Source organism: Hemitrygon akajei, chromosome 26 (genome assembly GCF_048418815.1).
Source record: "Hemitrygon akajei chromosome 26, sHemAka1.3, whole genome shotgun sequence".
Taxonomy (NCBI): domain Eukaryota; kingdom Metazoa; phylum Chordata; class Chondrichthyes; order Myliobatiformes; family Dasyatidae; genus Hemitrygon; species Hemitrygon akajei.
Window position 1 is genome coordinate 31,129,875 of NC_133149.1, and position 20,585 is coordinate 31,150,459.

General features: G+C 41.0%; 1 protein-coding gene across 6 annotated transcripts in view; it reads left to right on the forward strand.

The window, feature by feature from the left end:
• The window catches only part of LOC140716828 (uncharacterized), a 394,334-nt gene that overhangs the window by 157,226 nt on the left and 216,523 nt on the right, over window positions 1-20,585 (forward strand). For all 6 annotated transcript variants that reach the window (XR_012096375.1, XM_073029773.1, XM_073029775.1 and 3 more), the window contains exons 65-72: window positions 86-319; window positions 2,936-3,123; window positions 8,837-8,957; window positions 9,955-10,105; window positions 13,083-13,222; window positions 13,305-13,451; window positions 15,039-15,287; window positions 19,217-19,351. Coding sequence is in view for 5 of the 6 variants with exons in the window: in XM_073029773.1 (XP_072885874.1) it covers window positions 86-319; window positions 2,936-3,123; window positions 8,837-8,957; window positions 9,955-10,105; window positions 13,083-13,222; window positions 13,305-13,451; window positions 15,039-15,287; window positions 19,217-19,351 (1,365 nt within the window). In the remaining variant the exon portion in view is untranslated. The remainder of the gene's footprint in view (window positions 1-85; window positions 320-2,935; window positions 3,124-8,836; window positions 8,958-9,954; window positions 10,106-13,082; window positions 13,223-13,304; window positions 13,452-15,038; window positions 15,288-19,216; window positions 19,352-20,585) is intronic.

Consider the following 20,585-nt stretch of genomic DNA (forward strand, 5'->3'; position numbering starts at 1 on the left):
CTTTGTCAGAGAGCAATAGACGAATGACACTTTACTAAGAAAATGTAATACTCTTTGAAATTGATATCTTTATTGTTTCCCTTAGGACGTTACTGTGAAGGGGTTGGTCAAGAAGGTGTCACAGGACTCTGTGCTGCTGGATATTACTGTGTGAAGATGGCGACAACTCCAACTCCAAATGATGGTATTTCTGGAAAAGCCTGTCCTTCAGGACATTTCTGTGTCAGTGGAGCCACTGCTCCTCAACCATGTCCACTTGGTTATTATAGCAACAGCTCTCAGAACTCCAGGGTAGAAGATTGCCTTCCATGCCCCCCAGGTAATCACTTCATTGCCCTTTGCTTCAAGTATATCAATGAGCTCAAGAATATTTGGTTTAGTCTGGCTGACTCCACCTCTATTATTGTTCTTCTAACTCAACTTGGCATTTTCAGGGAGATCCTAAATTTGGTAACTTATGCTATACTGTAAAGTTTGTTAATTATATGTTAAAAATGTGTAAAATTACACAGTTCACTGCCAATTTCCATGACAAAATTCCAGTGGAACATAAATATAAGAATATCTATTTCTTAAGGAGTTTCATCTGTATATGCAAAGATTGAATATCATAAATAGTATCTGTTGTAACATCTCCCTCACTGGGTTAAAAGATTTTAGATTCAAGATCAATACCAAGGATTTAAGTGAGCAATCTGGACTGGTACGTCACTGCAATACTGTATTCTGTATTATTGTAATTGCCAATGCTCAGGTTAGGCACTAAATCCAAAAGGTCTGCCCTCATAGTTTGAAGAAGGCGGCCCCAGAATTCTATGCAAAAGACATCTTGGAATCTTTGTAATTTATTCCTTCTTCAGCACCTTGTTATTACTGATTTTAAATGCTGGAGCTCCCTGCCCAGCAGTATCACGGGAGAACTTTCACCAGAAAAACTGCAGCAGTTCAAGAAGGTGGCTTCACGGCACCTTTTGAAAGGCAGTTAGGCATAAATTCTGACTTAGCTGATGATGGCCACATCTTAAAAATAAAACTGAATTGCTGTCTGAAAATTGACTGTTGGATTTCCTGCATTGTCAAAGTAGCTGCAATTCATGAGTAATACATCAGTTTTGGGGAGTAGCTTGATGTGATCAAAGCTGCTTTCCCTTTCCTCATGTTAATTGCAGGCTTCCACTGATCAGGATGCAAATGGGATTTCTGAAAACCCTCTGGTAAATGATTCTGCTAAGCAAAGCATAGTTGTGGCCAAAGTTTCACTGCTGTGTTCAGGTATTTGATGGAGGGAAAATCTGTGTTACCTCTCACAGCGGTGCCAGGTTCTAACCCTACAACAGGAAACTAGTGAGTGAATCCTGCAAATGGAATTAAATCCAGAGAAATATGAAGTAGTATATTTGGGGAAGTGCAATGCTGAAGGGATTATGCAATAAATGGAGTAATGTTGATCGTATAGAGGAACAAAATGGGTCGGAGCATACTTCCAAAAAGCACAAATGGAGTTAAAATGCATGGAGAGTGCTGTACATTATTATCGAAAAGGCATGGCATTTAACAGGGATGTTATGCTAGTTACTATATGACCATAAGTCATAGGAGCATAATTAGATCACTTAGTTCATCAAGTCTGCTCCACCATTCCATCATGGCTGATTTATTATCCCTCTCAATCCCATTCTCTTGCCTTCTCCCCATAACCTTTGACATCAGCACTAATCGAGAACTTATCAACTTCCACCTTAAAATATATCCAATGACTTGGCCTCCGCAGCTGCCTGTGGCAATACATTCCACAAGTTCACCACCCACTGGCTAAAGACATTCCTTGTCATATCTGTTCTAAAGGGATGTCCTTCTACTCTGAGTCTGGTCCTAGATGCTCCTACTATAGGAAATATCCTCTCCACATCCACTCTATCTCGGCCTTTCAATAATCAGTAGCTTTCAATGAGATTTCCCACTCCTCCTAAACTCCAGTGAGTACAGGCCTGGAGCCTCATATATATGAACCCTTTTGTTCCCAATATCATTCCCATAAACCTCCTCTGGACCTTTCCAATGCTAGCACATCCATTCTTGGATATGGGGCTCAAAACTGCTCATAATACTCTAAGTATGGTCTGAGTAATGCTTATATAGCATCAACATTATATCCTTGCTTTTATATTTTAGTCCTCTCAAAATGAATGCTAACATTACATTTGCCCTCCTCAACATGGACTCAACCTGTAAGTTAACCCCTAAGTAATCATGCACTAGGATTCCCAAGACCCTTTGCTCCTCCTTTGCTATTCCATCTCCCAAAGTGCATGGCCATATACTTCCCTACACTGTATTCCATCTGCCATTTCTTTGCTCTTTCTGCTATTCTGCTAAGTTCTGCAGCAGTCTCTCTCCTTCCTCAATACCACATGCCCCTCCACCTGTCTTCTTGTCATCTGCAAACTTGGCACAAAGTATCAGTCCATCATCCAGATCATTAACATATAATGTGAAAAATAATGGACCCAACACCAGCCCCTGTGGAACACCACTAGTCACTAGCAACAAACCAGAAAAGGTCCCCTTTATTCCCACTCTTTGCCTCCGGCCATTTAGCCAATCTTCTCTCAAAGCTAGTATCTTTCCTGTAATACCATGGGCTCCAACTGTGTGTAGCAGCCTCATATGTGGCACCTTGATAAAGGCCCTTTGAAAATCCAAGTAAATGAGGTACTCCTGGTGAAGCATGCCAGCTTGCTACCAGTTGAGTGATGTTAATGTGAAGTGAAACAGATCCTTCTTGGTGGGGTCACTGCTTTGCAGAGCTTGATTCTGAATATCAACTTCTAAGCAGAACATTTGGAATAAAAGATAATCTTGCACATTAAAGTTTTAGTAAATTTTAGTATCTCAGCAGCATGAAAAATATTGAAAAGTTTGTTTTCTTTGCTAGGATTTTCCTGTGACAGGAAAGGACTCATTTCACCTTCCCAAGCCTGTGATGCTGGGTTTTATTGTCCAGCTGCCCAGAATTCCAGCAGACCAGCTCCTTTCATCTGTGCTAAAGGACACCAATGCCCTCAGGGAAGTGCAGAACAACAACCGTGTTCCTCTGGCACATATCAGGACCAGGCTGGACAGGTACAAAGTACAAGATTATTCAAGAGTCCTAAGGCAAGGTTTTGATCCAAAACATTGGCAGATCCTTACCTTCACAGATTCTGCTTGACTCCCTATGTTCCTCCAGCAGATCAAGTCAAGTCGAGTCACTTTTATTGTCATTTTGACCATAACTGCTGGTACAGTACATAGTAAAAATGAGACGGTGTTTTTCAGGACCATGGTGTTTTATGACACAGTAGAAAAACTAGACTGAACTACGTAATAAAAAAACAACACAGAGAAAGCTACACTAGACTACAGACCTACACAGGACTGCATAAAGTTCACAAAAACAGTGCAGACATTATGATAAATAATAAACAGGACAGTAGGGCAAGATGTCAGTCCAGGCTTCGGGTATTGAGGAGTCTGATAGCTTCGGGGAAGAAACTGTTACATAGTCTGGCCGTGAGAGCCCGAATGCTTCGGAGCCTTTTTCCAGATGTCAGGAGGGAGAAGAGATTGTTTGAGGGGTGCATGGGGCCCTTCATAATGCTGTCTGCTTTGCGGATGCAGCGTGTAGTGTAAATGTCTGTGATGGCGGGAAGAGAGACCCTGATGATCTTCTCAGCTGACCTCACTATCCGCTGCAGGGTCTTGCGATCCGAGATGGTGCAATTTCTGAACCAGGCAGTGATGCAGCTGCTCAGGATGCTGTCAATACAACCCCTGTAGAATGTGATGAGGATGGGGGGTGGGAGATGGACTTTCCTCAGACTTTGCAGAAAGTAGAGATGCTGCTGGGCTTTCTTTGCTATGGAGCTGGTGTTGAGGGACCAGGTGAGATTCTCCGTCAGGTGAACACCAAGAAATTTTTTACGATTTCTTTATGATCTCTACCGAGGAGCCGTCGATGTTCAGCAGGGAGTGGTCGCTCTGTGCCCTCCTGAAGTCAACAACCATCTCTTTTGTTTTGTTCACATTAAAAGACGGGTTGTTGGCTCTGCACCAGTCTGTTAGCTGCTGCACCTCCTCTCTGTAAGCTGATTCGTCATTCTTGCTGATGAGACCCACCACGGTTGTGTCATCGGCAAACTTGATGATGTGGTTCGAGCTGTGTGTTGCAGCACAGTTGTGGGTCAGCAGAGTGAACAGCAGTGGACTGAGCACACAGTCCTGGGGAGCCCCTGTGCTCAGTGTGATGGTGTTGGAGATGCTGCTCCCAATCCGGACTGGCTGAGGTCTCCCTGTCAGGAAGTCTAGGATCCAATTGCAGAGGGAGGTGTTCAGGCCCAGTAGGCTCAGCTTTCCAATCAGTTTCTGTGGTAAACTATGTATATACCTGTCTGGACACACCCCTCTGCTGACTGCTCCTGTGGCTCCTCCCACAGACCCCTGTATAAAGGCAATTGGAGGCACTGCTCCTCCCTCAGTCTCCAAGATGTTGTGGTCACGTTTGCAGCTAATAAAAGCCTATCTTTTGCCTTCTATCTCTGAGAGTTGTTAATGGTGCATCAGTTTCTGAGGGATGATTGTGTTGAATGCTGAACTGAAGTCTATGAACAGCATCCGAACGTACAAAGTATGTTCAATAGTCCGTATAGTATGATGATAGTCCATCAGACCAGATTCCAGCCCCTGCAGTCTCAAGATTAAAAATTAGCTTTATTTATTGCATGCACGTCGAAACATACAATGAAATGCATTAGGGTTAGGGTTGTGCCATGGCCACAACTTGCTAACCCTTACTAATCCATACGTTTTTAGAATTTTAGAATGGCAGGAAACTGGATCACCTGGAGGAAACCCACACAGTCACAGGGAGAACGCACAAACTTCTTACAGAACATTGTGGAAATTGAACCCTGATTGCTGACACTGTAAACATTTTCACTAGGCACTATGGAATCGTATTAGGTGTACAAGAATACTCATCATTTGCTATGGATGTACAGTACTGTGCAAACGTCTTAGGCACATATTTACAGTGGGGTGTATTTGTCAATGTAGGACAGAGAGCGAATTTGTAAAATCTGACAGGAGCAAAGGATGTTGGGAATGGCGAGGGTGGAATGCCACAGGAGAGGGTGTGGGATAGGTGACAGAGAAGGATTGCCAGGGTGGAGGGGGTGGCATGGGTACTGACACACCCAGCCCTGAGACACCAGGCAAGATCAATTGATTCCAATGTCTCTCTGGTGCTTTCTGCTCTCTCCCCTCTCCCTTCCCCTTTTCCCAACCATGATTTCCCTCTCCCTGACCTCTTCCCACTCTCAGTCCACAACAGAGACCCATACCAGAATCAGGTTTATCATCCCTCACATACCGTATATCATAAAATCTGTGGGGTTTTTTGCAGCAGTACAGTGTAATACAGAAAATTACTCCAGTACTGTGCAAAAGTCTTAGGCACCCTAGCTATGTGTACAGTATGTGACTTGGGCCTTTGCACAGTACTGTTATAGAACGGACATAATAGAAAATGAGTGCAGTCAGACTCTCAGCTGTGAGCACTTTACCTATAATGTGAGAATTCCAAGCAGGGATTAGTCATACAGGCCCATGAGCCTGCTTTGCCTTTCAATGTCAAAAACAATTCTCAATCTCTTTCGCTTTCCTGACCCATTTTCCCATAACCTTCAATTTATTCAGTCCCAAAAACACTCACTAAGTCTCAGGTGTACTGAGTATCCATATCCCTCAGAAGTGGAGAATTCCAAAAATTCACTATGTTTTGAGTAAAGAAATACTTTCTCATCTCAGTCTTAAACAGCAAATAATATCCTGAGCAGACAATGTTTTGCATATATTCCCAATCCAAAGGGATAGCCTCTCAGCATCTTACCTGTGGACCAACTGCACTATCTGATATGTTTCAAACACAGGAAATAAATAGACAATTAGGACACTTGCCTGCTCCACCATTTTATAAGATCATAATTGATCTGATTGTAACCCAAAATCTATATTCCCAGGAACTTTCACTCATTTGGTTATCAAGTATATAACTACCCCCCTTTACTCTTTTCTTGGTCCATGACCAAAAATATTCATTGGCGCCTCCTTCCACAGCTTTTGCTTGATTGGCTGAGTTCCACCAGTAATTTGTGTTTTTGTTTCATATTCCAGCATCGGCTTTTCATTTCCCATGTAACTAGTCACCTTAAGTTATTCAAAGGGTCTGCAATGGGGTTACCTCCTATTCTTTGAAACTCCACAGTGTTTAAGATTATCTTAATCTCTTCACCCCAAGTCTAGTGAACCCATGATGCCTACCTCCAGGGCCAGTTTATCTTTCTCTGAGTTTGAAGAAATGTATTTTTACTTGCAGATTTCAAATATAATAAACCAGCTCTGAAGTTTCACTTCATTTCAGATGTGCAGTAATCACCTGTAGAGAATTTATTGTTTAAATATATGCATTTGCATTGCATACTATTGCATAAAAATGTTTAATATTTTAATTCATCCTCAGAATCATTCACTGTTGCACTACTGCACCATATCTGTAGGATAGACGAAAAAGAATCAGTTGATGTTGTGTAATTGGATTTTCAGAAGGCCTTTGACAAGGTGTCACACAAGAGGCTGCATAACAAGCTACGAGCCCGTGGTATTACAGGGGAGATTCTAGCATGGCTAAAGCAGTCACTGATTGACAGGAGGCAAAGAGTGGGAATAAAGAGAGCCCTTTCTGGTTGGTTGCAGGTGACTAGTGGTGATCCCCAGGGGTCTGTGTTGCGACCGTTTCTTTTTATGTTATATGTTAATGATTTTGATGATAGAATTGATGGCTTTGTTGCAAAGTTTGTAGATGATATGAATATAGGTGGAGGAGCAGATAGTTTGGAGGAAGTAGAGAGGTTACAGAAGGACTTAGACAGCTTAGGAGAATGGACAAAGAAGTGGGTAGATGGAACACAGTGTCAGGAAGTGTATGGTCCCCCACTTTGGTAGAAGACATGAAAGGGTTGACTATTTTCTAAATGGAGAGAAAATACAAAAAACTGAGATGCAAATGGCTTTGGAAATCCTTATGCAAGATTCCCTTATGGTTAGTTTGCATGTTGAATCGATGGTGAGTAAGGCAAATGCGATGTTTGCATTCATTTCAAGAGGACTAGAATATAAAAGTAAGGATGTAACATTCAGACTTTATAAAGCACTGTTGAGGCCTCACTTTGAGTACAGTTTTGAGCCCCTAATTTTATAAAAGATGTGACGAAACTGGAGAGGGTTCAAAGAAGGCTCACGAAAATGATTCCAGGATTGAAAGGCTTGTCATATGAAGAGCATTTGATGGTTCTGGGCCTGTATTCACTGGAATTCAGAAGGATGAGGGTTGGCCTCTTGAAACCTATCGAATGGTGAAAGGCCTTGATAGAGTGGACATGGAGAGGATGCTTCCTATGGTGGGAGAGTCTAAGAACAGAGGACAAAGCATCAGAATAGAGAGGTCTCATTTTAGAATGGAGATGAGGAAGGAGTTCTTTAAGCCAGAGAGTGGTGAATCTGTGGAATTCATTGCCACAGAGTGGCTGTGGAGGCCAAGAGTGTGTTTAAGGCAGAAATTGATAGATTTTTGATTGGTCAGGGCATGAAGGGATACAGGGAGACTGGGGCAATCCCAGAAAATTCAGACTTCCACCACTCTCCCATCACAGAATCACCTCCTCCTACACCTGTATCTTCATGTTTTAATGTCCTAGTCCAAAAGTGGTCAAATCTAAATTTCTGCCCATAACTCAGGGTAGACTGATGTTACACAGTGTATGCAGAGGTACATTTGGCATAGAAGGATTGGCTGGCTAATAGGAAGCAAAAAAGGAGATAAGAAAGGGTTGTTTTTACTTGGTGAGATGAAGGGGCCCCAACATAAAGAAATTGACCATTTTAACACAGGAAAAAAATAAGAGAAGCACTTTGTCTAACTGTTGAGAGATTGCAAATCTCTGAGATGTAGAAAGGTCTGCATTGCATGCTTCATAAAAATAGCACATAGAGCAAGTAGCTAGGAAAACTAACAATGTTATTGTTTATTGTGAGGTGAATGAAGTACAGAAGTAGGGAGGTCTGCTTCAGTTGTGTATAAGCCCATACCTGGAGAATCAATTATATTGTCACCTTACCTTGAGGTACCTTGAGGAAATCAATTCAGAGAAGGTTAATAAACTGATACCTGGAATGGGTGGATTATGAGGAAACCTTGGAGAGGGCAGGCCTGTATCCACTGAAGTTTAAAAGAGTGAAAGGTGACAGACTGAAATCTGAAAAATACTGAGAGGTCTTGAAAGGGTGAAGGTGGTGAGGATGTTTACTCCAGTGAGAGAATCTAGAACTGGGGTCACTGTTGTAACAATATGTGGTTCACGTGTTTAAGATGAAGATGAGATTTTCTTTTCTCTGAAGGCTGTTGGGCTTCAGAATTCTTCCTTCAAGGCTGTAAAAGCAGAATCTAATGTTTTAAGGGAGAGTTAAAATGACTTCAATAGGCAAGATGAAAGGTTGGTCTGATGGTAAGGAGAGTTGAGGTTACAAACCGAATAGCAATAATCTTATTGAATGGCAGAGCAAAATTGAGGAGCCAAGTGACCTACTCTGACTGCAAATTTATATATTTCTGCACACAAACACTGTTTTCATCTTTTTTAAAAAGAAATCTTAATTACATTTAACTCTTTCCCATTTTAGATTTTTCACTTTTGGATGTATTTCATGGATAACAATCTAATTAACTTCTTTTTCCATTAAGGCCTCCTGCATCCCTTGTCCTGTTGGATTTTTCTGTCATTTAACATCCAGCAATTTTTCTAACTCTTTGCAAGGAGTGCAGGCACCTCACCCATGTCCTGCAGGATATTACTGCCCAGAAGGTAATGTTTAATTAGCTTACAATTTCAATTGGGATTCTTATGAAGTGAACACACTCACAAAAAGTTAGAACACAATAACATTTTATAATTGATACCAGCAAACTGGAAAGGAAAATAAAAATTAAAAATAATTTAGATTAATAAGCTTATGATGATAGAGATTTAATAGAATGAATGGAGTGGTACAAGAATTGGTACAGCAAAAATTGAATTAAGTGCTCAACATAATATGGAAGGAGTGTCATTACAGAGATTTGGTAGAATATAGGTATTCTAAGGTTCTGATAGAAATCAGAGCATAATTTATAAACAAAAGGTAATTAGTCCTTTTAAATAACAAGAATGCTGGGCTGAGACTCATTTCAAATAACCTTTCGGTTAATAAACCTGGGATGCTCCCCAGAAGATGTAAACAAAACTTGAATGATTTTGCAGACAGTAAATAAATATCAAGGGGTTTAATTTGTAATATCCAATGATGTCTTCTGTGGTTTCCATTCAAAAACTTAACTTGGGCGAGGAATCTTGTGGAGAGAGGTTGTACAAGTCAACTTTAATTTGTAAAGTGAACATGGGTGTATTGTAACAGAATAAGAACCAGCATCGCACATTATGAATGAAAAATTATGGCCCATGCTCAATACTATAAAATAGATCAGTTTGGTATTTCATTTACCAAACTTACATACAAAGGCCTGGAATATCAATCTGGTGTTGCAATTCATGAATATTACATTAAATATTACATTAAAAATACCATATTAAATTGTCATAGAAGTTCATTTTGCTCACCGTTAAGAGAAGGACTTCTGCCACTCTTTATGATATTCCAGATCCACAAAAAGATTGACTGCTCTTAACTTTTCTCTGCACTGGCTTGTTAAGGCATTCACTTCAGGGCCAGTTAGGGATCAATAATAGATCCTAAGAAACCTACGAATGAATTCAACAATAACTATGACTTGTCACTGACTCATCGGTTCTCTTTCAATTCCAGGTTCAGGGTTGCCTTTCCAATCTCCATGTCCAGTTGGAACATTTAGCAACCGTACTGGGTTGGGTGCAGTCACAGATTGTCTATTGTGTCCTCATGGGAAGTACTGTGACCAAGAAGGCCTGACTGAACCAACAGGAGACTGCTGGGAAGGGTGTGAGATGGCAATTTTCATTTTTAGCCATTTATGTATCAATAGTTAGTATAAACATTCTTGAAGCATACACAGATGCTCCATGGGAGATTTATCAAGTCAAACTAAATGTTTCTGCTGGTCAGAAGCATTCAAATGATGTCAAAATCAGATAAATTATTACAAATGTTAACTATTAAATGATCAGAGATTAAAATCCACCAGATAATTTAATGCATATATAAATGAAAAAAATCAAACAAATGCAAATACTATAAGCTGTTCTATTCTTGCTCATAACTGTGAAGTCTCCAATTAAAAAAAATTGGATCCAGGCACCTGAACGAAATACAGTACATCCTGATGAAGTGTGATTGAGTAGATTGCCCATTATAAGTGCTGGAGTATCTTGGCAAATTTGTGGTCCTTCAATTAATCCAGTGACAGAGTATGTTAACAGATTCACACAGCAAAGAGGTGGTCGTGGGAGGCTGAGGAGCAGCTGTGGTTTGCTTCAAGTCGGTGGACTGGGCCATGTTCAAGGACTCATCTGTGGATCTGAATAAATACACCTTGATGGTCATGAACTTTATAAAAGCAATCATAGACGAGCATGTCTCCACAAAATCATTTAGAGTCTTCCCCAACCAGAAGCCATGACATTTGCAATCTGCTGAGGGCCAGATCAATGACATTCCAGTCTGGCAAATAAGTTGAATACAAGAGGTCCAGATATGATCTCCAGAAAGTCATCTCACCTGCGAAATAGCAATTCCGAACCACACTTGAATCAGTGAAGGATACTCGACAGTTGTGACAGGGTTTGAACGCTATCACCTCCTACAAAGTGAAACCAAGTAACATAGGTGACAGCAAGGCTTCGCTCCTAGATGAGCTCAATGCCTTTGATGCTTGCTCCATCAATACATGGAGGAACCTTCACGAGTTCCCACAGCCCCGATAATCCTGTGATTTCAGTCTCTGAGGCCGATGAGAGAGTAAACCTACGGAAAGCATCCAGCCCAGATGGGGTACCCGGCTGAGTACCAAAGATCTGTGCTGATCAGTTGGCTGGAGTGTTCACTGAGATCTTTAACCTCTCAATTTAGAAGTCTGAGAAACCCACCTGTTACAAGCAGGCTTCAATTATACCGGTGCCTAGGAAGAATGTGGTAGTCTGTATCAATGACTATCATCCAGTAGCACTTCCATCCACAGTGATGAAGTGATTTGAGAGGCTGGTGATAAAACATGTCATCTCTTGCCTGAGAAGTGACTTGGATCCACTCCAATTTGCCTACCAGCACAACAGGTCCACAGCAGATGCCATCTCTTCAGTTTTTCACTCAACCCTAGACTATCTGGGCAATGAAGATGAATGCATCAGAATGCTCCTTACTGACTACAGCTTGGCATTCAGTATTGTCATCAGTAAGCTTCAATACCCCCTTGTGCAAATGGATCCTCGATTTCCTCACTTGCCGACCCCAGTCAGTTCAGATTAGCAACAACATCTCCTCCACAATCTCCATCAGCACAGGTGCAACATAAGGCTGTGTGCTCAGGCCCCTGCTCTACCCGCTTTATACTGATGACTGTGAGGCTAAGCACATCTCCAATGCCATATTTAAGTTTGCTGATGACACTGCTGTTGTAGGCTGAATCAAATATAGTGATAAATCAGCCCAAACAAGTGAAATTGAAAATCTGGCTGAGTGGTGCCATAACAACAATCTCTCACTCAATGTCAGCGAGACCAAGGAGCTGATTAGTGACTTTAGGAGAAGGAAACCAGAGGTCCAAGAGCCAGTCCTCATTGGAGGATCAGAGGTGGAGAGGGTCAGCAACTTTAAATTCCCTGGTGTTATCATTTCAGAGGATCTGTCCTGGGCCCAGCACATTAGTGCCATTACGAAGAAAGTACAACAGTGCCTCTACATTTGGACAAGTATACTAAGATTTGTGTGTCATCTAAAACTTTGACAACTTCTATAGATGTGTGGTGGAGAGTGTATTGACTGGCTACATCACAGTCTGGTAGGGAAACACCAATGCTCTTAAAGGAAAATCCTTCAAAAAGCAATGGATATGGCCCAGTCCATCATAGGTAAAGCCCTCCCCACTATTGAGCATATCTACACAGAGAGCTGACGCAGGAAAGCAGCATCCATCATCAAGGACCCCACTATCTAGGCCATGCTCTCTTCTCACTGCTGCCATCAGGAAAAAGATTAAACAGCCTCAGGATCCAAACCACCTGGTTCCAGAACAGTTATTACCCCTCAACCATCAAGCTCTTGAACCAGAGAGGATAACTTCACTCAACTTCATTTACCCCGTCACTGAGCTGTTCCCACAAACAATGTACTCACTTTCAAGGGCTCTTCTTCTCATGTTCTTTCTATTTATTGATTTTTATTTATTGTTGTTGTTATTTCTATTTTCCTCTTTTGTATTTGTGCTTTTTTTTTGCACATTTGTTGTTGTCTGTCCTATTGGGTGTGGTCTTTCATTGATTCTATTGTGTTTTTTGTATTTACTATAATTGCCTGCAAGAACTTGAATCTCAGGGTTGTATATGGTAACATATATGTACTCAGATAAAAAATTTCCTATGAACTTTGAACTAGAAATCTGTCAGCCACTTTGGGCATCTGCATTTGAACATGCATGCTCAAAATTGCTTATATTTGCTCGAGTAAGTGCCAGCTGTTTGTGTTGAAGCTGCTGCCTACCTCATCAAGTTTCAAGTCATTATTTCTTTTGTTTCCATTGCTCATAAATATTGAATTGTGGGTGATAAGTTATGTAGTTTTAAAGATGAAGCTTTCATATTTCTTTCTCAGCTAATATTTTTGCGAGCAAAATTACTGAAAGGTGGTGAATGAAACCAGTGCTGGCTGGTGTTTTGGTTTTAATTCCATCAGTTGTATGTTTCTAAAAGAAGCGGCGAATGATGGTGTAAACATTATAGAAATATGTATTGTCTGAATTCCAGGTATTATTGCATTGAAAGATCTTCCTCTCCAAATCCAACTGATGGAATTACAGGTCAGAGGTGCCCCAGAGGTTCATATTGCCCCAAAGGTACTGTGAATATTCTACCCTGTCCAATTGGACACTTTGGGCCTATGCAAGGTAACTAACGCCTTATTATATTTATTTTCTTTTGTAGGCCCAATGTTATGCTGGAAGTAAAAACTGCTTTCCCTGTTTTTAGGTAGTGGGTCAGAAATTGATTGTCTCCCCTGCCCGCCAGGATTATTCTGTAACTCCTCTGGCTTGGTGGCTGCAACTGGAAAATGCAATGCTGGCTACTACTGTACAGGAAGCTCAAAGACAGCAGCACCCATAGATCATATGACAGGTAAATTGCAGTACGTCCATCCATTGTTAATATTAATCCAATCAGTCATCCTCTGATCTGTTTAACAACATTAGTGAAAATAACATGGTGGATGCAGATTATCTTGAACTATTACTATTTAACATTGGGAAGGGATCATCTAAAAATTGGAGTGCAGTTAGGAAATATTTCTTCATACCAAATGCTGTAACTTCGAAGCTCTTTGTTATATAAACCTCAATTGGTTGTGGTTAAATGTTAATTTTAAATGTTATCCCTTTATTGAAAAAAGATCTAGTGCTTTCCTGGCATATAGGACAAATAAACACTTCTTGGGCTTCCCACCAGGTACAGGTATCGATTACTGACGTTTCAATGACAAACACTGCCATCTTCATCAGGGGTGATGCCTAGGCAAGTCTAATCCGGTGGTATTGGTACTCCCCTAGTCCGTCCCTTCTGACTGGTTAGTCCTCATCCAAATCAGGTTTCACCTGTCCCACCTTGTTTACATTGAATTCCAGTTCTTACTTAGAGCAAGACCTTCACCTTTGTTAAAACTCTTTTCCTCCAGTTTTATTTCAATGGTTTCTGTCACCACGCAGTCCCAAAAACTGTTGGCACTGCACAGTAATTTTGTGCCATCAAAGTCAATCAAATGGCCATTGCGAATGAGGTGGTCTGTTACCGCTGATTTCTCCGGGTAACCCAAATGGATAAACCTCCTGTGCTCCTTGATGTGGGTTTCCACCGTGCGCCCTGTCTGGTTGATATACGCTGCTCCACATTTGCAGGGAATCCTGCAAACGCCAGCTGTCCTGGGTCCCAGTTTATCTGTGACCCGCATAAGCTGTGATTTGAGTTTCCTCACGGGTTTGTGGATGGTATCAGTCCGGTATTTCTTCAGGATCCTGGCGATGCTTTCAGAAGCTGTGGAAATATAGGGAAGACAGTGGTTGCGAAGGGTTCCTCCTTGTCAGGTTTCCTGGTTTTTCCGTTGGTCCTTTTAAGGGCCCAATTGATTTCCTTCACCTTGTAGTCGTGCATCTGCCCTATAAGGATCTGAGTTGAAAGTACGTAGAATTTTTTTTGTTCTCCAGCAAGCGTTCCTCTTCTAATGAAAGAACTAGATAGCACAGAGACATGCTATGATTTGCTGAAATAGTTAGTTGATTTGTTTTCCAAGTAAACAAGATGCATTGAAGATAATGGAGATTCAGAAACTGAGTCGATATTCAGAAACAGATTGGCAACTAAATAGCAAGGGTGTGGAACAACCAAAAGTGTAAACTTATAGCAAATTTATTCAGTGATTCTGATTTAGGTTTAAACATTTCTGGAAGGTATGTGAGCAACAAGCAATGATGTGCTAATTAATGAGTTGCCAGAAGTGAGTGACAGAGATACAAGCATTGTAAATTCTCACTTGTATATAATGAAACAATCTGAGGTCAAAGTTTATACTTAGCACTGCTCAAAAACTTGTTTGATCAGAAATATTTTAATTACCCTCATTTCTGAATTAGTTATTAAAAGATATTAATTTGCATGAGCCAGTAGAGATTTTTGAAGAATGATAATAAGCTGTTTTGTAATGAACTTATTCAGGTGGTATGTGTAAGCCTGGGAGCTACTGCCCAGCTGGTGCTGCACATCCAGTTCCATGCGATCCTGGTGAATACTGCAATGGGTTTGCTCTGTCAACTCCTTCTGGCCCCTGTCGAGCTGGTTATTTTTGTGATGGAAACGCTTATAGACCTGATCCACCGGAGAATGTTTGCCCACCAGGACATTATTGTCCTGCAGGATCAAAAGCTGCCTCACCCTGTCCACCAGGGTCCTTTGCTGGTACAACTGGTAAGACCCGTAGTTTCTTTCTATTTGGTAGCTTTCTTTGCATAATAGCAAGTATATTTTTAAGAAAGGTCACTGAGTACAACTAACCATATAAGTACTTTATAATCAGTAAAGTTTTTCCTTCCACAATGTAATCTTTTTGATTAGTTCTACACATGCAATTCAACCAACCGGTGGTGTAGTGGCATCAGCAAGGGACTTTGATGCAAATAATGCTGGTTTGAATCTGGCTAGCTCCTTGCATGCTTTCCATCCGTGCTAGGTTGAGCATCAAGGTAGCAACTCAGCCTCATAAAAAAACAGATATGCTAAGGAAATGACAAAAAATGACACTCAATGCACCACAAAGGTGCGAAAAGTAACAACAAGACACATGTAATTCATTTGGAGACCAAGGATAAGAAATTCAAGCCCTTGGATTTGTATCATTATTCAATAAAATCATAAAATGATTTCTTTTGCATACATTTTTTCTCAAATTAGTTCTTTAAGCTTTCATACTCCAAGCTAATAAAAAAAAAAGTCTACCCTTCTCGGTATTGACACTAGTTATGTCATAGCTGTTGGAAAGTGACTTTCAAATTCCTATAGTGAATGAAAATCAAAAAGAGTTGCAGGTGCTGGAAATCTGAGATAAAACAGAAAAAGCTGGACACTCTGCAAGTCAGGGCAGCACCTGTAGAAAGACAAACAGGTAACATTTCTGGCCAAAGACCCTTCATCATCAAAACCAATTATTCTAGGTAGTGGAGAAGGCAGGGTGGAAAATGGGTGGAGCAAACAGATTGCCTTGAAAATGGTGAAATGATATGTCTGTTAAATGGACTGTTCATCTCCTTTGTCAGTGTAATATATTGCTGGTGTTGTGAAATCTGGCTGATGTGTGGTCTGGCTGACGAAGACATTCCATAAAAGAGGGAAATAAAGTGAGGAATAAAGTGCTCAAAAGGCCAGTACATTTAATGGTGACATTACTTTCAGTCCATAATGGAGACCCATATCAGAATCAGGTTTATCATCACTCACTTATATCATGATTTTCTTTGCAGCAACAGTGCAGTGCAAAACATAAAATTACTACAGTACTGTGCAAAAAAAAGTCTTGGGCATACTATCTATATATATGTGCCTAAGGCTCATGCATAGTATGGTAAATGTAATGTCCTGGGGTTGTTTTTGACTTTCCTTATCCATATAGGCTAATATTGTATGGAAAATAGGGTATCATATGAATTCTACCATGCCTTGCTAATAGTAGACTGCAGGGCCTGTATGTGGTACCACAGAGACAGACGAAATACTGTGATAACTCATTTCCAAGGTATCCACACACAACCCATTTTGCCCATAGGGAGAGCCCACTGTTACCTGGAGCTTGTTTGCCACTTTTCATGTTTACCTGTTTCCCACTCTACCCCACATGATCTGGTTGCCTTGGTTCACCTGAAGTCCCTTTTATGCTGAAGAATAATCTCCGCCAATATTTTGTGATTCATGTCATTCTTTCATTTAGACCTTATAAAGAAAACAATGAGAATAAGATGGACAATTGAATGTGTTATTTGTCTGCTCACTGCCAATAGCAATTCTGGGAATGTGGACAAAATATAGTGGGCATTCCTACTGTTAGCAAAGGAGAATTGCTATTCACTATGGTGTCCTTCAGCTCTGTCATGCTGAGCAACTTCATGCAAAAGAGAAATGTGGATTGCTGTGTATTTCTGAAACATTATCTGAAGCATCAGGTGATATTTAAGGAACTTTCTCATTAAACTTAAGATATTAATAACTTTGCATGCTGAACAGTCTGACCAATCTGACCAATAAAGTATCTGACCAATCAAGTGTGACAGTGGAAAAGTGTATATGGAATGGGAGGAGATGGCAGAGGCACTTAATCAGTACTTTGCTTCAGTATTCACTATGGAAAAGGATCTTGACAATTGTAGAGATGACTTACAGTGGACTGAAAAGCTTCAGCATGTAGATATTAAGGAAGAGGATGTGCTGGAGCTTTTGGAAAGCATCAAGTTGGATAAGTCGCTGGGACCGGATGAGATGAACCCCAGGCTACTGTGGGAGGTGAGGGAGGAGATTACTGAGCCTCTGGTGATGATCTTTGCATCATCAATGGGGACAGGAGAGGTTCCGGAGGATTGGAGGGTTGCAGATGTTGTTCCTATATTCAAGAAAGGGCATAGAGATAGCCCAGGAAATTATAGACCAGTGAGTCTTACTTCAGTGGTTGGTAAGTTGATGGAGAAATCCTGCCTCTCAGGATCTTATAAAGATTTGGAGAGGCATAATATGATTAGGAATAGTCAGCATGGCTTTGTCAAAGGCATGTCATGCCTTACGAGCCTGATTGAATTTTTTGAGGATGTGACTAAACACATTGATGAAGGAAGAGCAGAAGATGTAGTGTATATAGATTTCAGCAAGGTATTTGATAAGGTACCCCATGCAAGACTTATTGAGAAAGTAAGGAGGCATGGGATCTAAGGGGACATTGCTTTGTGGATCCAGAACTGGCTTGCCCACAGAAGGCAAAGAGTGGTTGTAGACGAGTCATATTCTGCATGGAGGTTGATCACTGGTGGTGTGCCTCAGGGATCAGTTCTGGGACCCCTACTCTTCGAGATTTTTATAGACGACCTGGATGAGGAAGTGGAGGGATGGGTTAGTAAGTTTGCAGATGTCACAAAGGTTGGCGGTGTTGTGGATAGTGTGGAGGGCTGTCAGAGGTTACAGCGGGACATTGATAGGATGCAAAACTGGGCTGAGAAGTGGCAGATGGAGTTCAACCCAGATAAGTGTGAAGTGGTTCATTCTGGTAGGTTAAATATGATGGCAGAATATAGTATTAATGGTAAGACTCTTGGCATTGTGGAAGATCAGAGGGATCTTGGGGTCCGAGTCCATAGGACACTCAAAGCTGCTACGCAGGTTGATGCTGTGGTTAAGAAGGCATATGGTGCATTGGCCTTCATCAATCGTGGGATTGAATTTAGGAGCCGAGAAGTAATGTTGCAGCTACATAGGACCCTGGTCAGACCCCACTTGGAGTACTGTGCTCAGTTCTGGTCAGCTCACTACTGGAAGGATATGGAAGCCATAGAAAGGGTGCAGAGGGGATTTACAAGGATGTTGCCTGGTTTGGGGAGCATGCCTTATGAGAATAGATTGAGTGAACTCGGCCTTTTCTCCTTGGAGTGACGGAGGATGAGAGGTGACCTGATAGAGGTGTATAAGATGACGAGAGGCATTGATTGTGTGGATAGTCAGAAGCTTTTTCCCAGGGCTGAAATGGCTAACACGAGAGGGCACAGTTTTAAGGTGCCTGGAAGTAGGTACAGAGGAGATGTCAGGGGCAAGTTTTTTTACACAGAGAGTGATGAGAGCATGGAATAGGCTGCCAACGACAGTGGTGGGGGCAGAAATGATAGGGTCTTTTAAGAGACTTCTGGATAGGTACATGGAGCTTAGAAAAATAGAGGGTTATGGGTAATCCTAGGTACTTTCTAGGGTAAGGACATGTTCGGCACGGCTTTGTGGGCCGAAGGGCCTGTATTCTGCTGTAGGTTTTCTATGTTTTTATCTCCTTGCTTTGCATTTGTCACAGCGAGGAGGACAAGTCAACAAGATTGCAGGAAGACCATTTCCATTTTTTTTTTCCAAATCTCTTTTACCTGTCCAAATTTCTCATCGTCCTGATGTAGATATAAGCCTTTATCATCAGTGAGTATATTTTCTGAAATTTCCTATCCAATACAAACGTGGAGGTATTAACTGTGTTCTAAGGATAATGTCTATGTTCTCAAGACCCACTGGTAAATGCCCATGTATCATTTCAAATGAAACAAAAGTAGTATCAACAGGAATTACTAGTGCTGCATAAATTCTAACAAGGGTTTATTTTTTGGATTCAGGTAACACAGATGTCTCTCACTGTCATTTATGTACTCCTGGATTTTACTGTCCTGGATTTGCAAATATTAATGCTACCAAAGAGTGTCAAACAGGGTACTACTGTCCTAGTGGTCAATCAGAGCCAGCTCCAGTAGGTAAGAAATCACAAATGTGAAAGGCTATGATTTTGTTCTCAATTTATCTACCCCTTGGATATGAGTGAATGGATAATCCAGCCCATTTTTTGAAAAGAAGTGCTCATACCATCCATTCATTGGGTGAAACAGAAATATGATTATTTCCATCCATCTTGTACTTGCAAATAGGAGAAGATGGTTCACACTTTCTCTGCAGATGAACAAAGTATGACATTTTTATACATAATCACATGCAAGGAACATCAGCGTACAGCACTTTCACCCATTTTGCTTTCAGCACAGGCTCAATCAGATGAAAGTGACCTTGCAATCAGTCATTGTTGACATCACTGTGTTTGTAAGCCCTCCCTCCACCAAGGCCTATACTGAAACAATGGAATGTACTGTCCTGCCATGACTGAGTGCTAATTAGCTGAAAAACACATGCCTCCGCTTTCTTCATTAACCTTCTACGCTACTCACTCTTCTAGCTTCACTATCTATTCTTATACCTTTACCATTCATCCTTTACATTGGGGATTATCAATATTCTTTCCCTGCTGCAGCAGAAACCCTTATAAAACTTTTTTCTCCTTTGCATAAGTGGGTAACCACAACTGGGTGGAAATGGTCAACTGGGAGCTGTTAAATAACATGTAAATTATCGAGTCTATTTTTGACTTATACCCATACACCCTCCAAGTTTTCAATGAATTTTGTCAGTAAATCAGTTGTAGGTGCTGGAAATCTGAAATAAAGATAGAAGCATTAACTCTTGTTTCTCTTTCCACAAATGTTGCCTGACCTGTTGAGTGTATCCAGCATTTGTTATTTTTACTTCCCCTTCCCCTGATGTACCACTTTGCTTGTTCTGTGAATTTGGTGGTAATGAGAACAGTATCAATGACCCTGAAATAAATACTTCTTAAACTATTATCTGCTCCTTCATCTGAAGGATGTCTGTGAAACTCTTTCAAATGACTGATTATATGCCTATGGTAACGTTTTAACATTTTAAGTTACCTTGTGGACATAGAGTTCTATATCACTATTACTAATCCCATTCCAATATGTCAGTCCATGTCCGCCTCTACCTCCAGGATGAGGCCAACTCAGGTTGGAGGAGCAACACTTTATGGTTAGCCTCCAACCTGATGACATGAACATCAATTTCCTGAACTTCCGGGAATTACCCCCTTTCTTCTCCTTCACCATTCCCTATTCTTGTTTCCTTCTCACCTGCCCATCTCCT